At 40.4% G+C, this 15,954-nt stretch overlaps 1 protein-coding gene across 1 annotated transcript; it reads left to right on the top strand.

The window, feature by feature from the left end:
* Positions 1 to 404: 404 nt before the first annotated feature.
* On the top strand, positions 405 to 15,783 carry uck2a (uridine-cytidine kinase 2a). Its single transcript, XM_042111895.1, has 7 exons — positions 405 to 591; positions 4,931 to 5,090; positions 6,224 to 6,320; positions 6,489 to 6,631; positions 10,725 to 10,822; positions 11,445 to 11,493; positions 12,308 to 15,783. The coding sequence occupies exons 1-7, from the start codon at positions 466 to 468 to the stop codon at positions 12,442 to 12,444; spliced, it is 810 nt and encodes a 269-aa protein (XP_041967829.1). The 5' UTR covers positions 405 to 465; the 3' UTR covers positions 12,445 to 15,783.
* The last annotated feature ends 171 nt before the right edge of the window (positions 15,784 to 15,954 follow it).

Raw genomic sequence — 15,954 nt, forward strand, 5'->3', positions numbered from 1 at the left:
ATGAATCTGTCTCCTCGCAGAAGTGTGCAGTCAGTCTATCAATAAGCACACAGAATCTTTAAAGTGTGTCAGGCTATTTTTGGCATTTTGTGAAATATGTATATGAAACGTCTGTGCTTCAGTCTGATAAATCAACAGCATGCTCAAACACTCTGTACTAAACTAGCGTATTGTTAGAGATCACAATGAACATCAGATGAAAATAGCCTACCATCAGGCTAATGCGATAATCATCCAATTTATTATTGCAATTACCAGAGTTGCAATGGTATAATCTCAGTTAACACTTACCCTTAAAGTAAGTGTCTTAATCTGAATTTCTATTTCATTTCAATACACACCTACCTAGATCTACAGCAGCTGAGGACTGGGCTATATTTCAGAATGAAAAAGCTGGCTCACAGGGTGGGGGTAGAATGTAGGAGGAGCGCACCAGCTGAACCAAACCAAAACCTGAGTGACTGTATGTATGCGTTGACAGCAAGCATGGCAGGCGACAGCGAAACCCGGCTGGACAATCAAGCCGAAAAAGAGCATGTAACCCGGCAGCCTTTCCTCATCGGGGTGGCTGGGGGAACTGCCAGCGGCAAGGTTGGCATTCACATTCTTAACCTCTTTGAATGATCATGTTTTATCCGAGATGCAACTGATTGTCAGCAGCCTTGTATGGGCTCTTTGAACGCGGCGATAGCCGAAAGATGAGAATGCTCAGACCGCGTGGTTCATGTCATACCAAATCAACGTGAAACACTCGACACTATGAAAAGTGTAATTATGTTGACTTCCATGCTTTTTGCTGTCTATTTAGGTAACCAATCCGAGGTTTTAGATAGGCTCATATAATACCACACATCTTAACATAAAATATCTTACGGTTTTAACGCCCTATTTGAGAATCTCAATATCATCCAACCTATGTCGTCTTTGTAATCAATCCATGCATTATTTCCCAGTAACATTAGGCCTACTAAAATACATGTCAAGACTATTCTATTCTAGACTAGAATATCAACACGCGGCTTGCTAACGCAACGAGTCTACTATTCCACGTAACCACATCTAAAAAGCAAATTAATAATGGTTTCGACCAGTCATTTTATCCAAGTTAATCAAACGATCTCATAATTATGGTAACACTTTATGGACCATAGTCCTGCCAACATTGATGGAATGTGTAGTTACTGCTTGGATCAAACAATGTCAGTGTAGTCATACATCTTTTGTTAGAAGAGCTAATGTGCGCAGCTAGCCACATTGTTTGTCAATCAGATTCCTGTAGACTCCACGTCCACAATTTGTCGTTAGATGAACCACAGCTAAATATTTATGAAAACCAAGGTCCATGTAACATGTTCGCTAGTTATTTAAGCATCACTGATGTTATTGTCAATGGTTAATAATGATGCCGGTGATGGGAGATCTCCCTTTTGAAGTGGCAATGTTAACGTTAGGGATATCTAACGGAAATCGCAATGTAAGTTAGCTAGCAAGGCTAAGGCTTACAAGTTAGAGCTACATGCGTGGTTATGGGATTTTCGAAGCCATACACAAAGAACATTAGTGTTTGTGTTTTTTTTATTTTATTTTTTTATTTATTTTTTTTGTTCTCGGTCAGATTAGTCCGGTACGTTGTCTTTGAAATGGACAACGTTTTATTAGTTTTCATTCTCTTGTACCTGGGACACAATCTACAAAATGTTATGTCAACTCGGATGCTGATTTCAAGTCGCCATAACGCCTCCACTCTAGAATGGGGTCAGCAGCACAAGCGGGCGGCACAAGTGTGTCATTTCTTACCTCATGACGTAAGGCTTTGTATGGTCTGTGTGGCGTAGCCTAGTGCTCGAGTTTTCTATTTTTTAACCCTCTGGCATAAGCTGTTGAGCTTTGACAACTGTTTGTTATTACAATATTTTTACGTTTAGATGTGGTCAGTAAATGCAAATAAATAAATACAATTATAATAATAACAATAATAATATTAAAGAATGAATCAGAGAGGGTAAGCTATACTACTTTCCTTTAACAATTCTTTTGTTCCTTGACCCCCCCATAATAACAAACAATAACATAAACTTATAATATGAATAATTGAGCTCACTATTTCCCCACATCAACACTAATCCAGGCGACTGCTGCCTTTGTAAACCCCCTTTCTCTCAAAAAGTGAAGTAATTGGAGTTTAATATCATGTCGGTTGACTTTAAGCATTACAATAAAAGGGGGAAAAAGATACAATTTCATTTCCAGATCATCCCATGGGTGTGTATGGATGGACCTGATAGTCTTACATTTTAAAGTCTTATCCTCGCTAGCCCCCTCATTGACTCCAAGGGGTCCTTTGTCTACAACAATACATTTTTCAGGTGCCGATGTCATGGGTCATTAGTACGTTGAACACACAAATCTGAGATAAAATGGCTGGGATAATTATGTTTCCTAAGTGTTTGAGTAGTTCATCCATATCAACAGATTACTTCACAAGTATAGGATTCCTGTAAGTAAAGAGTATTTTCAACATCTGCAAAAGCTCATGTGTCACTGTTAATCCTGTGGGTAGGATATATCACATGACCTGCCCAAAAACAGGTGCTCACCCTTTGTATTTCTTCTCAGAAAGAAGTTTAGTCTTAATGTTGTGATGTTTTCCTCCCAGACTGTATACTTTGAATGCTTTTGTCAAGGTAATGCACGGCCCTGTAGATAGAAGGTTCACAACAGTTATCATTCTGGTAAATATGTTCCATGTGTTTCCTAAAGAGTCCTTGATATTTTCTTTATTTTAGGAAAGTTTTCATTGTGTTGCCTCAACACCAGGTGTGAAATGGTTGGCAGTGTCTCCTTGCCAGCAAGTGCAATAGCCTGGTTTCCCAAGGCTCCTTTTAAGAGGACATGTAACCCATTACAGTACTTTGAAGAACCTTATTAATGTTACTAAAATAAAATCGATGCCCAGAGCTCTAAATGAAGCAGCGCTGATGTAAAATCTCTGAACTGCAGTTTCGCTTTTTGGGGGGAACACAAAAGAACGTTGGACTGAGGCAGAAGAATGTTTAGTCAGCACTGGCAAGGGACTGACTTTTTTGTCTGTCCATGCAAGGTTAGTTTAGGGCCCTCTGTCCAGCACAGCGATGCTTATAGCCTGTGCTAACACATTTGGCTTTTACAGAAAAGACTAGAAACATAGCAGTCATTTCTCCACCCATGTTCTGTTGGCCCTCGTCATTTGCTTAACAACTGAGGGAAACCACTGTAAAGTGGTTATTTTATTTAGTGAAATGCTCAGTGAGTAAGTATCATTACCGCAGTGTGGTTGAAGCAGAGAATTTGTCATCTGTGAGTGGAGTTGTCTTGGAGAAATCCAGGGACAGCTTGAACACGCGTCTGGGTTAATTGTTAAAAGGATTGTCGTAGTCACTGGCAACTAGTGAAGCAGCTGGCTTGGAGGAGGCTTTGAAGGGAATGCTCTGAGAATGGATTTAAGGAACATGTAGATGGAGTGCAAAGTACAATTCACAGTCTGGATGAGGCCTGTTGTGTCTGTGAAAAATGTGGAACAGATCAGACTTGGCCTTCAAGTTTTTCTTGAAGTGGTCTTCGATTGTTATTCAGTAGATGTTTCCCTTGGATTAAGCTCTTCCAGTGTCATGTCACAAGCATGATATCCAGTCTCTTGTCATACCCTTTTGTACTGTTCTAAAGTTTATTTCACTATAATGAGAATAAATTGACATTATGAGTGTGGTCACTGTAACATTAGGCAGTAATGTATAACAGTAACACTACCGGTGCAATTTCTGTGGTGTTTAGGTGATGGGTTTCTAAGAATAGTGCTTCACCATTGACTGTCTGTATCAGTCATGTGCCAGGGTGCCACAGGCATTAAACAGCCACACAGTACATAGTATGTATGGAGGGTTTATATAAGACACTGGTGAAGTATGCTACAAACAAGTGAGATTTGTGTTGAGTGGGTATTGTATGGTAGTAGAGGCCTAAAAGTTATTGTTTTTTTCACTACCACAGGTTAGATGACACAACTAAACTTACTAAATGGTTACCAGTTAGGGGTTTTCCCTCTGCTGAAGACAATGGAAAGGAAGACATTTCATATGCAATTAGCAGTACAGTGACCACCATTTTGCATCTGCTGAGAGGCCTGTGTCATTCATTGATGTGAGTCCCCCCGTCTGTGGCTATATGAGGGGGCACTGGGCACTGCAGTAGAGCGTAAACCTTGTTCTTGACAGACTCCAGACAGTTGCTCTAAAGCTGATGAGTCAGTTTCTGTTGTGAGGCGAGGGTGTCCGGTGGCACGATGCAGACAGTGATGGCCAGTGTTTAAGGACAGTGTGTAGGTTATGCACCAGAAAGTGAATGTGAATGTTAAGGTGCCTTTCTGTTTCCTATGAAGTGGTACAGATCCACATACATAACATCTAACATGTTATGTATGTTAGGCTACACCTCACAAGGCTCGATCAGCTCCTTTAAGGAACTCTCTCTAGCCTTGTGTAGCCTGCAGAGCAGACGCTGCTTCAGCAGGACTGCAGATTAGGAGAGAAGGCAATGGGCCTGTGCTTGAGAGTGGATGAGGGGCAAGACAGACTTTCAGTGATGCAGTCAGGAGCTGTGGGAGTGTGGGGGTGGCTCAAAGTACAATGGTGCAATGAAGTCAGATTTGGTTTGCCAGTCTTTTAAACTCTTTGCCAAGGGAAAACAACACAGAAAAAAGACTAAATGTACCAAAGATGTAGTCTAGTGTTTTGACTTGTAGGTTTGTTTTCCAAACCAACATAGACCTTTTTTCAAAGAAAGAACAACCCTAATTGAAGTCCTGTAGACAAGCACGATTTTTGTCGTGCAACCATCATTCTTGAGTTTTGGATTTTAAATATACTCTTGTGCATGTGTCTTTGACTCCTTCTAGTCGTCCGTCTGTGGGAAGATCATGGAGTTGTTGGGGCAAAATAAGATCGACCACCACCAAAGGCAGGTGGCCATCTTCAGCCAGGATAGCTTCTACAAGGTCCTCACCCCCGAGCAGAAGGCCAAAGCCCTCAAGGGCCAGTTCAACTTTGACCATCCAGGTAGGCCGAGAGGAGGTTCACCCCCAAATCCCCTGCCTTGTCTGGCCCTGTCATATCTGTTGGTCTGTTTATCCATTTGTGTCTCTAACAGAGAATTGTGTGCATTGTGGTTGTGTGGGTGGCTATGCAAAAACGCATCGTTTTTCACATTCAATAGCAATGATTATTATGAAAATGCCAGCCTTGAAGTGTCCACAGCCACTACATTCATTGTCTTCATGGTGTTACTTTGACAGGTATAATTTGCTAATTGAGTTGAAGGAGAATTCCGGTGATTTTTCACATAGACATGTTTCTCGGTCACCGAGTACTGTTGGTACGAAATAAAACGAATAAAATCAGTGCTACCTAGCTAGAGTTGCTGCAGCCAACAACAAGAGCAGCCAGGCAGCTACAGTGCTACATCCTGGAGGCATGATTTTAAAGATGAAATATAGAGATCAATGTGAAAAAATGTTATTTTGGCAGTCAAATAAACTCTCGTTCTGTCAACAAACTTGTTTTTTTAAGTCTATTTTTCTACCGATTTCAATTAAATATATGCCATATAGTGCAGTCAGGTGTCAAACCGAATTAAGCTGTAGGTAAAGTAAGGCAATTGCTGTGTTAAACGATTCTGTGACCACTACTTTTGACAACTGAAATAATGTCAATACAATGAATAGAAAGCCTATCAAACAACAATTTTATGGGAAAAGTTACGTAGCTTGGAATCCTCAATAGAGGGAATTTTTCAGGTGTTAGGTTACTGTTAGTACTGCTTTTATAACTTTATAGTCTACCATAGTGCAGTGTTATAATAGCATTATGATCTCATACACTCAGATCCTGGTTCTTTCTCTTGGCTCTGCTGCAGTCAAAGATGTTGCTCTTTTTCGTTGCATGCATTTTGACAGCTATCTAGAACCCCTTGTCCAGCTGGTCTAGTCTGTGGCAGGTGTACAGTCTGTGTGTATTGGCAGCTGAAGGGGTTTGGGTGCTAGGTCTGACACAGCTGTCTACACAAACACACAGACACATGCACAGTTGTCTTGTCTGTCAACATCTTTGCCTCAGATATAGTTTTGTCAGCTAATCCTCACAACTTCTCTTGGCTGCTGCTCTCCATCACCTCTCTTGTTATTTCCACTTAGATGCCTTTGACAATGAGCTCATAATGAAGACCATGTGGGACATTGTGGAAGGCAAAACCGTCCATATTCCAGTGTATGACTTTGTTACTCATTCCAGGTGAGGCATGGTCACCATTTTTCCTGTTGCGTTTGCAGACATGCAGCAGCAATCGATCACTTTCTCCTCAGAAACGTTTCTGGTGTGTTTCTAAAAACAAATCACACATTTGACACATGCTACATATACTTCGAAACACACCAGACTGCATTTGTCATTGCTTTACAGGAAGGAGGAGACCGTTACAGTTTACCCAGCAGATGTTGTGTTGTTTGAGGGCATCCTAATGTTCTACTCCCAGGAGATCAGGGACCTCTTTCAGATGAAGCTGTTTGTGGACACCGATGCTGACACTAGATTATCACGCCGGGGTGAGAGAGCCTTTAAATCACCAACAATAATTCTGAAATCAACTTGTCATTTCATGCAGTGGTGGTATTTGCATGCTTGAAAGTGTTGACTGCCTTGCCTTACACTGGACAAACGGACAAAGTATCAAACAATCCAATTTCTACTAATTTGAGTTAGTTTCAGCCAGTTAGACTCTGAAACATTGATGGCCAAGTCATTGTTGATCAAAGAACCACCTCGAAGAGACAGGAGAACTGCAACTATCTTCCAAAACAATCAGTCCATTATCATAACTGGCCCCAGATAAAACCCTGGAATTATTTTGAATAGATCAATGAGACATTAGTTTGCCTCAACAGTTAAATAAGGACTCACTAATATGAATTATTACTATAATTCTCATAGTACTTTATACCCCAAAAAGTAAATTAAATATCAAACTAAACCGAAAATGTCATGCTTTTGAAGGCCTACCAGTATGCCACTCCAAGAAACGCATGTCTCAAAATAAAACTCGCATAAGAAATAAAGGGCTGTCTCGAATACAAACCTGCCCCTAAAGGCCTGTACTTTGTCTTAAGACCCCGGCCATAATTTGAGGATTTACAGTATCTAAGTAGACAAACTGGCTTCAGATATCCACCAGAGTGAATAGAGATTGTGCAGTCTTAGCTGTGGTTAGTGACGTGATGCTGTTAATGGGGAGTTTTACATAGCCTAGCGTAAACCTATAGGTTATTATTTATTTGGTGTACCTATAAGGCTTTTTACCTTATCAAAAGTAAGGGGGATGGCTGATCTCTTCAACACTGCGGGGGATTTGGCGCTTGACACTGTGTGTGTGTGTAACTGTTTTAAAAAGTGGCTGGGTGTTTTGTAAGAATTTAAGAAATGTTTGTATATTTTAACTTTTAAATGCATCAATCAGGTGCACTTTCAAAATAAATTCAGAGGTCAGACTTGCTTATTTTTATGGAAAGATTTGTGCTGTAGCCTAAGCTATTTTGCACTTCAGAATTATAACCATGCACACACAGGTGGAATAGTTATGGTGATATTGCAATAAGTTCACAACCACAAAAACATATGCTACATTTCACAGTTCAGAAATGTTCAAAAATGTGTGTACATTTCAGCACTCCATGAAATTATGCAGAAGTGGTCACCTGTGTTATTCAGCTAGTTTATTTAAGATAATATATTGGTCATTGTAATGGCCATAGCCTACATACTATTCCTTTTTCAGGATGTACCCATATCTGCATGATGTGAATGTTTGTTTGCATATGGCTTATGTCAGGCTTAATATCAATATTTGTGTCTCGTTATTTGATTTTCTTCATATTTTTGCATTAATGTCGCTAGGAAGCATGCCAATATAAATATATTCATTTATCTGTAATAGAATTGGCTGGAACCTGACAATATAAGAACCATAATGGTGGGATAATCTATGGCTGAGCAATTTACAAAAATGTATGTAGGCCTACTGAGACATAGTTTACATTAGAATACATTATAATTTCGCCCCAATGAGGCTATGTATAAATGTGTTGCAATTTCAAAACCGGATTACTCAGGAACCACTTATTGCACAGAGGCATGCTTTATATCCTCGTATTCGGTACGGTTTGCTGTTTATTGTGAAATTGGGTTTGCCACGTGTTGTGTGAAGGGTTAGTGAAATATTTAAACCGAGAGTAATGGGTGTGCACGGTGTGCAAAATGCAAATATGATTAGTCTAAATTGCACGTCGGTTCAATGTTAAATGGTTCACGAGAAAATTATCACAGCAACTTGGCGCTAATATCATTGAAAAGCTTAGATTCCGCACGTTCACCTATTGTGTGATATCATATGTATAGGTTTAGTTTAGTTGAACCTCATCTGCCAGGTATTTGACCTACCAGGTTGACACTTCAGCGAGAAAAATACTCAATAATACTCAAAGCATACCTGAAGCCGGGGAAATGTGGGGGGAATGCGCCTGTGACGTAGCCTAGCAATCTAGACGCACCCTAGCGGCGGCAAATTAATTTGCTCAGCCTGTACGTCTAGTATCAAACCATAGGGATTTCTATTGGCTGACGGCGTGGACGTCATCCAATCACAGCGCTCTATTTTGTTAGAGAGTCTTAAGGCGGGCTTAACAGAAAGACGACAGTCCTGCGATGGTAGCAACAAGGAAGGTGGCTATGGCGAACGAAGAGCGGTTGTTTGAATCTGCGTTGGCGTCAACTTTGGAGGAGTTGGACTTGTGCTTTTCTTTGGAAGTTGCACAATGCACTTAAGTCATTCCTTTCGAAGAATGATGTATTTGCCGTTTTGCCGACCGGATACGGTAAAAGTTTACTTCCCCGTTCACTGTTTTCATCGCTCTGGCCACGTCATCCTGCTCTTTGTTCTGATTGGTCGTAGCGCTGGCCTATTGCATGCCTAGGCAGTTTGAAAGACAATTCTCTGCCCGCCCCTTGGATTAAGCGAGGTGAATGGTTCGATTCCAGACTATACATTTCAATGATATAGGATGGCCTGCCAGGCTACCTGGGACGGCTTCTGAAGTAGCATCGCAAATTAGAGAAAATTTAGAAAATTCCACAGACAGGGGGTGCTCTTGAACCCTCTTACCGTCTCTGAAAGCATAACCGTGGCTCAACAGGTAGATCTATAGATAGGCTAAACTCATTTTTCAGGCATCTGACCGACCGGGTTGACACTTCAGCGTGAGAAATCGGGGGTGTGGCGTGTGAGTGTGTGAAACTAATCAAATGCGCGTGTCTCATGGCCAATGCGTGAGAGTTGGCACCTATGTAGTTCCCCTTTAATTCTTGGCATGGATTCAACAATGTGCTGGAAACATTCTTCAGAGATTTTGGTCCATATTGACATGATGGCATCACATAGTTGCTGCAAACATTTGCTGGTTGCACACATGATCCGAATCTCCCTTTACAACACATCCCGAAGGTGCTCTATTGGATTGAGATCCTGTGACTGGAAGTGAACTCATTGTCACTTTCAAAAAACATGAGATGATTTGAGCTTTGTGTCATTCATCACGTTTTCATGAAACCAATAAACGGAATATGTGTCTTGCGCACCTTATTCTGATTGCGATAAACCGAAAAAGGCCATATTTGGTTTACTAATAAACCGTTTGCACACCCTAGGATATGCCTGTTTTAAACAGAATATCGGGTCATGAAAACACATTAAGCGGAATATGCTCCCAGAAGGAAGAGTGTTGTAGGCCTGCGCATGCTCAATTCGCACAGAATGCCTATTTGTAGGCTGCGTCGCTGACTTATTCAGAATAATGTTGTTTGCTATGTAAACAGGAATATGCTCAAAACATGACATTCTACTTGCTTGTGAACAGGTTAAACGGAATATTGACAAACGGAATTTGGGCAATAAACTGATTCAAAACCGCTTATTCTCGGCATGAAAACTCGATGACTGTGTGTTATCCTGCTGGATGTAGCCATCAGAAGATGGGGTCACTGCGGTTATAAAGGGATTGACATGGTCAGTAATAGTACTCAAGTAGGCTGCAGCATTTAAACGATGCTCAAGAAAATATCCCTCACACCATTACACACCACTTTCTGACCCTACAATCCAAATGTCACTGCAGAAATGGAGACTCATCAGACCAGACAACTTTTTTTTTCATGCCAATTGCAGCTTCAGTTTCCTGTTCTTAACTGACTGTTCAGAGATACCCCTCTGCATACCTTGGTTGTAAAGAGTAGTTATTTGATTTACTGTCCTACCAGCTCAACCAGTCTGCCATTCTCCTATGACCTCTGGCATCAACAAGGCATTTTTGCCCACAAAACTGCTGCTCACTAGATATCTTCTCCTTTTTGAGCCTTTCTCTGTAAACCCTAGAGATGTGTAAAATCAAAAACTCAAAACAACTTAACAACTATGCCATGTATAAAGTCACTTAATCACCTTTCTTCCCCATTGAGATGCCTGGTTTGAACTTCAACCTCTTGACCATAACTACATGCCTAAATGCATTGAGTTATGCGTTTAGACCATGTACATGTCTATGAACTTGTAATGCCCTTACTTACTACTTTTGTTGCTTGTATGTTTGACAGTGCTGCGCGATATTAATGAGCGAGGAAGGGATCTGGAACAGGTGCTGTCGCAGTACATCACCTTTGTCAAACCAGCCTTCGAGGAGTTCTGCCTGCCGGTGAGTGCCACCTCTATGTTTCCCCATGCTGCACAGTAACCTTATTTCAACTGGTGTAGTGTGGATATATAGGCTTCGACTCAGTGCTGAATCCAGTCAGATATTGACTCATTTTTATTCCATAACTTCCAGTGTCCATTTGATTGAATGTGTATTTTCAAAGCTTCTGTTGCGAAAGGCTGCATGTTTAACCATGTTTATTTTAAAGGACATGCATATTTCGTTGATATACAGTAGGTCTAAAGTTAATCATAGGACAAGGACAAGGTCCATTGAAGCATAGCTTGTTTTATATTTTTAACAAGCTGTTTATTGCACGTATTACAAAGATCTGTGACCTTTACCATAGCACTTCAAGGGCCATTGTTTAAAAACACATCTCCATGGTTACTAATGCTCAGTTTCATCCAGGTTTCATCCTTTAATTAGCGCAATCTAATTTTAGATGCTACATGAGAAAATAAAGCCTGTGTGGCATGCTAAACCACAAATGTTCTATACAAAGCCTACTGTAGTTCCTTAAGTATGAATCCAGGTAAATTTGACACTGCTTTAGTCTCTTAAATGCAAATGTAAAGGTTTATCTTAAAAGGGGGGAAAAAACATTTTGCTTCCTCCTCAGACCAAGAAGTACGCTGACGTAATTATTCCTCGAGGGGCTGACAATAGTGGTAAGTGGCTACTTTTTTGTGTTAGCATTTCCTAGCAGGGTAGACCTGCTTTCTTCTCAGGATTGTGAGTGAGGAAGGAATGGCATTTCCTGGTTTGTGTTTTATATGTACACTGTGAGCGTCATCAGTCATCTACGTCGCTTCCTCTAGAGTCTAAGGCATTTCCGCACGGCAACCAAGCATTGCCTAGCTGCACACAAGTCTGAACAGTACTCACATTTAAACTTGTCAGTATTTTATTTAGTTTTGTTTTGTGTTGGGTATGTTGTAGAGATTGGAAGACGCCAAGATAAAGATATTTTGCAGTGAAACTATTTTATCGCGTCTGGTCTGCCACAGATTGTGGGAACATTTTGATAGTGACTGACACGTCCACCTCGTAGGCGATCTGTGTTTCTGCTGGGCTTAAATCTAACTCACTCTAACTTCAACAATTGTTATTATTATTATTATTATTGTAATATTTTTATTATGGTAAATTAAAACTTTTTTTTTTTTTTTAAATTTGGTTTTGAAACCAAATAAGTGTGGGTATTGAAATAAAATAAGTGTCAGGTATTGAGGGAGATCTACGTGTGTGTGTGTGTCCTATTTATGTAATTACATGCAATTGCATAGCTCGTGTCCACTGAGAAATCCAAGAGTAGTCGTAAAGGAAACCGTAAAATGCTGGTTTTACCCAGCAAAAACGAATATTGTTTTGTAGAAAATGTGGCTAAAACTCCATGTCGGGTTTCCAGTAATGGGCTGCATGTTTTTGCTTCAGCACTTAACCTTTCTGTGCTGTATTTGTGTCCATTTCTTTCTCCACCAGTTGCCATAAACCTGATCGTTCAGCACATCCAGGACATTGTGAACGGCGGCCTGACCAAGAGGCTGAATGGCTGTGTGAACGGCTACATCACACCCCGCAAACGCCAGCCTTCAGAGTCCAGCAGCCGACCCCACTGACCACACTGCCTCTCTTCACTTAAACACAGGACTAGGCAGAGAACGAGAGTGGTGGTGGAAGAGGGCGAGAAGGATGGATGGATGAATGGGAGACCTGTACATATTACATTACGAGTTAGCAAACACTATTTAAAGAAAAAACACACAAAAAACACAATCCAGAAGAAAAATCGCAAAAGCTGCGAAACTGCCTTCGTTCATTTTTTTTCCTTCATTTTTTCTTTTGGATGATGATGACATGGAGTTCCTAGTTTGGAACTTTTAGTAGGTCAGATATGACCTTATTTTCTTATTGTATTTATTTCTGTTTTTTGTTTTTATTATTATTTTTCCAGTCCTTATTTGTGCTTGCAGGTGTGAGTTAAAGGAGGGAGGCAGTCTGTGCTAGGCCTTGTGAATTGGATTCTGTCCTTGAGCGCTGTGCTGTTAGAGGACTGCTTTTTGTTGCTGGTTTTTTTTTTTTTTTTTTTTCCCGTTTCTTGAACGTCATTCATTGTCAAAAACGTCTGATCAGAGTTGTTTCTACCACCATGCTTCATCATTGAGCATGGTGGGTAGGAGTGGATTGTGTCAGTGTCGGAAGGCTTGATTTTTTTTTAAATTATTATTATTATTATTATTATTATTATTATTTTGGTTACAGTACAAGGCTCAGATGTGTGGAAGAAAAGGCAAAAAAAAATGCTAACTTGAGGTTCAGTGACCCATCTGAGATGCAGTGACTTTTACTCAGCTGGCTTTGTCTGAATAGGGCTGGATGTTTAAGCTGTTCAGTGTACTTCGATGTACTGTATTTAACTGTCATTCTTACCATGTCTGACATCCCTGTCCCCTTTCCTCCACCCCCTCAAGCAACACAAGCATCAGGTTTGGGAATGACTGGAAATGTAGCCACTTTGGCAGAAATCCCCCCCCATTCCGCTCCGACTCCACTCCTGCGTATTCCATCCTGCCACTGCAGCACTCCCATAGCTGCTCTGGCTTTTGCAGCTCCTAGCTGCACACTTGGTGTTCACGTCTCCTAGTTTTCCGCAAGGGAGATGTCTGACTTGGTCGCCAAAAAAAATGACAATAATGATAATTTCAACAAAAAAAAACTCAGGCCACAGCCAGGTCTAAGCCTCTCAGGTGTAGTGCCTAGTGTGTTTGAGAACTCAAGGGCAAGAAAGACTGATAGATTGGAGACCATTTAGTGTATAAGACCTGAGACTGAGGTCCAGTGGTTTGGGCTGTGTGTTTGCTCTGGGACCTGTTTGAGAAGAAAGGCTGGGCATTACTTGCATGACCGCCAGTGTTATTTCAGTTCCAGATTACCCCACTGTTACGTGTTTTTTGTCTTTGAAAAATTCCTCCTTGGTTGTTATGTCTGCTTTTTTCAAGCTCCAAAGAATGTTCATGGTTTTTTGCTTCTGTCAAGGCAGTCCTTCTGAGGCTCTAAATGTTTAAGATGAGGTTGTCCCTAGTGAAATTGGCCACGTTGCGCAATATCATTTGTCACAGGATGTCCACCGTGATTTCTACAGCTGTGGATCTTAGCTTAACCAAACACGAACCATGATACAATGGCAAAACAAATAAGTTGAATACACTTTCCCAGCAAAGCAACAGACAATAGAAGTCACCAAAGTAGTCTCTCAGTATTGCCTATTATGTCTAGCAGGACACAGGGAAGCCAACTCCTTATTTCCCTTACCTCTCTCAGGACCTCAACTGGATGCTTGTTTTCTTGTTCCTCAGTTATGTGTGCTAAAAGAACTTTCTATTGAAACGTCAATGCCTCTCTGTGACTTTCAATACAAAGACTTCAAACACTGTTGTTACTGACGTCCCTATGTTGAAAATGATGGCTATGAAACAGGGTAGTTAATTAAGTGTTTTCATTTCACCTGACTTCTCTGCACTTTCCTCAGAAAAGAGTTGATTATATTGATTCATGACTCATGAATAAAGGGTTCATAAGGAGATGGGCGCCTGAAGTCAGGGCCAGGTTTCCCAAAAGCTAAAAGCAATGGTAAATGATGAGTTTTATAATCGTGCATGCTCACTCCCTTGCAATGACATTGGTGCCTGCCTACCTATATTATTTGAGCCGTGCCCAGATAAATAAAACAACTGTATGAGATACATATGTTTGTATGACCTAATATCAAGTACTGTATGTATACCATTTTGGTATGAAATGGGTCACACCACTAGAAAGATCAATTGGACAATTTGTATGACGCCGCCACTCTGAATTTTGTTCTTAAAAATGATTTGATCATATTACGTCATCCAAACTGCTATTATCAACATGAAGCCCTGCAGATGTTGCTTTTGTTCCAGAGGGTCATGTTGGCACAAACACACAAAAACACTGCTGTTTGGCTCAAGGTGTGCGGAGTCAAATGAAGGCTGATAACAAAACTGAAACACTTAAAGCCAGTTCAGTTTGGCTTTTTCATAAACGGCACTAGTCATGGTCACTAACCGGGGCTGTGTAGCAATGATTCAAGCACCAGCTTTGGCACCAGATACAGTCTGCCTTATTAACACAGGCCCTCACTACTTCCAATACAAAAAGCTCAGCCAAATCAGAACACTTACATACACATAGACAAGCCTGCTTTGCTATTTAAGGTGTTTATACATTGGCTAATGACTACTGCATTTTGAATGACTCTTCAATGATAAATGTCAAGCCCTTCTAAAATTACATTATTATATGTTCTATTGGCTTGCTGACACTCTGTATGTACATAATTGTGAGTATGTATCCAATCAATGTCTGTGATTATGTGTGTATATTTTCTCTTGTTAGAGGGCAAAGTTGAACTTGAACCCTGTTTCAATTGTTCCCATATAAATCTTAATCATCAAAGTTGCTAAATGTTCCTTGCCTCAAGTACTGTATTGAACACTGAAAGAAAAACTGTTTGGAGGTGGTGCAGTGGCTAATGATACTAAAAAGTGCTGTTACAAGCTTAACTCTGTATTGCAATTCAAAGGGGCCTTTGATCTGGAGTTCGTTTGGACTATTTAAGAGAGAGAGAATTTATCATGTTATGACAACTTAGAGCTCTACGTCTGTCCACTGTAGGGTACCATCTGTAGACAGTGAGAAGTTCTACCATATGGAAGACATTCAAAGATAGATAGTATTTGACCTCACTCTCAAGTTTCTGTCACTATAGCACTACGAAAGCAGTGCCTCCTCAAAAATCTTTTTTTTCTGCCCTCAGGATGGTACACACCCTTCCTTGTATCATTTTGTAAATGTGTACATGAATGCAACATGTGTAATCAAATCCACAAAAGCTACTGAAAATGCAATGAATCTAATAAAAATTTTATACTATGCATCCGTGCATTAATCTGTAACTTGATATGAATACTAATATGAAACTATTCACAAGCTTAAAGGCAAGAATTTAGAATATAAGCATTTAACAAAAAATATGGTGGTCTAACCATATGATAAGCATTCCTGGTCTGAAAGACTGGTTTTTACCACAGGCATGCTCTTCATAC

The sequence above is a fragment of the Alosa sapidissima genome, chromosome 12 (assembly GCF_018492685.1).
Source record: "Alosa sapidissima isolate fAloSap1 chromosome 12, fAloSap1.pri, whole genome shotgun sequence".
Classification (NCBI taxonomy): domain Eukaryota; kingdom Metazoa; phylum Chordata; class Actinopteri; order Clupeiformes; family Clupeidae; genus Alosa; species Alosa sapidissima.

Excerpts from the sequence above, each read along its gene's own strand:
- uck2a (XM_042111895.1), top strand. The coding sequence starts at position 466 with ATGTATGCGTTGACAGCAAGCATGGCAGGCGACAGCGAAACCCGGCTG. Across the intron at positions 5,091-6,223 it reads GTTCAACTTTGACCATCCAG|ATGCCTTTGACAATGAGCTC; the intron begins GTAGGCCGAGAG and ends ATTTCCACTTAG. Across the intron at positions 6,632-10,724 it reads CACTAGATTATCACGCCGGG|TGCTGCGCGATATTAATGAG; the intron begins GTGAGAGAGCCT and ends TATGTTTGACAG.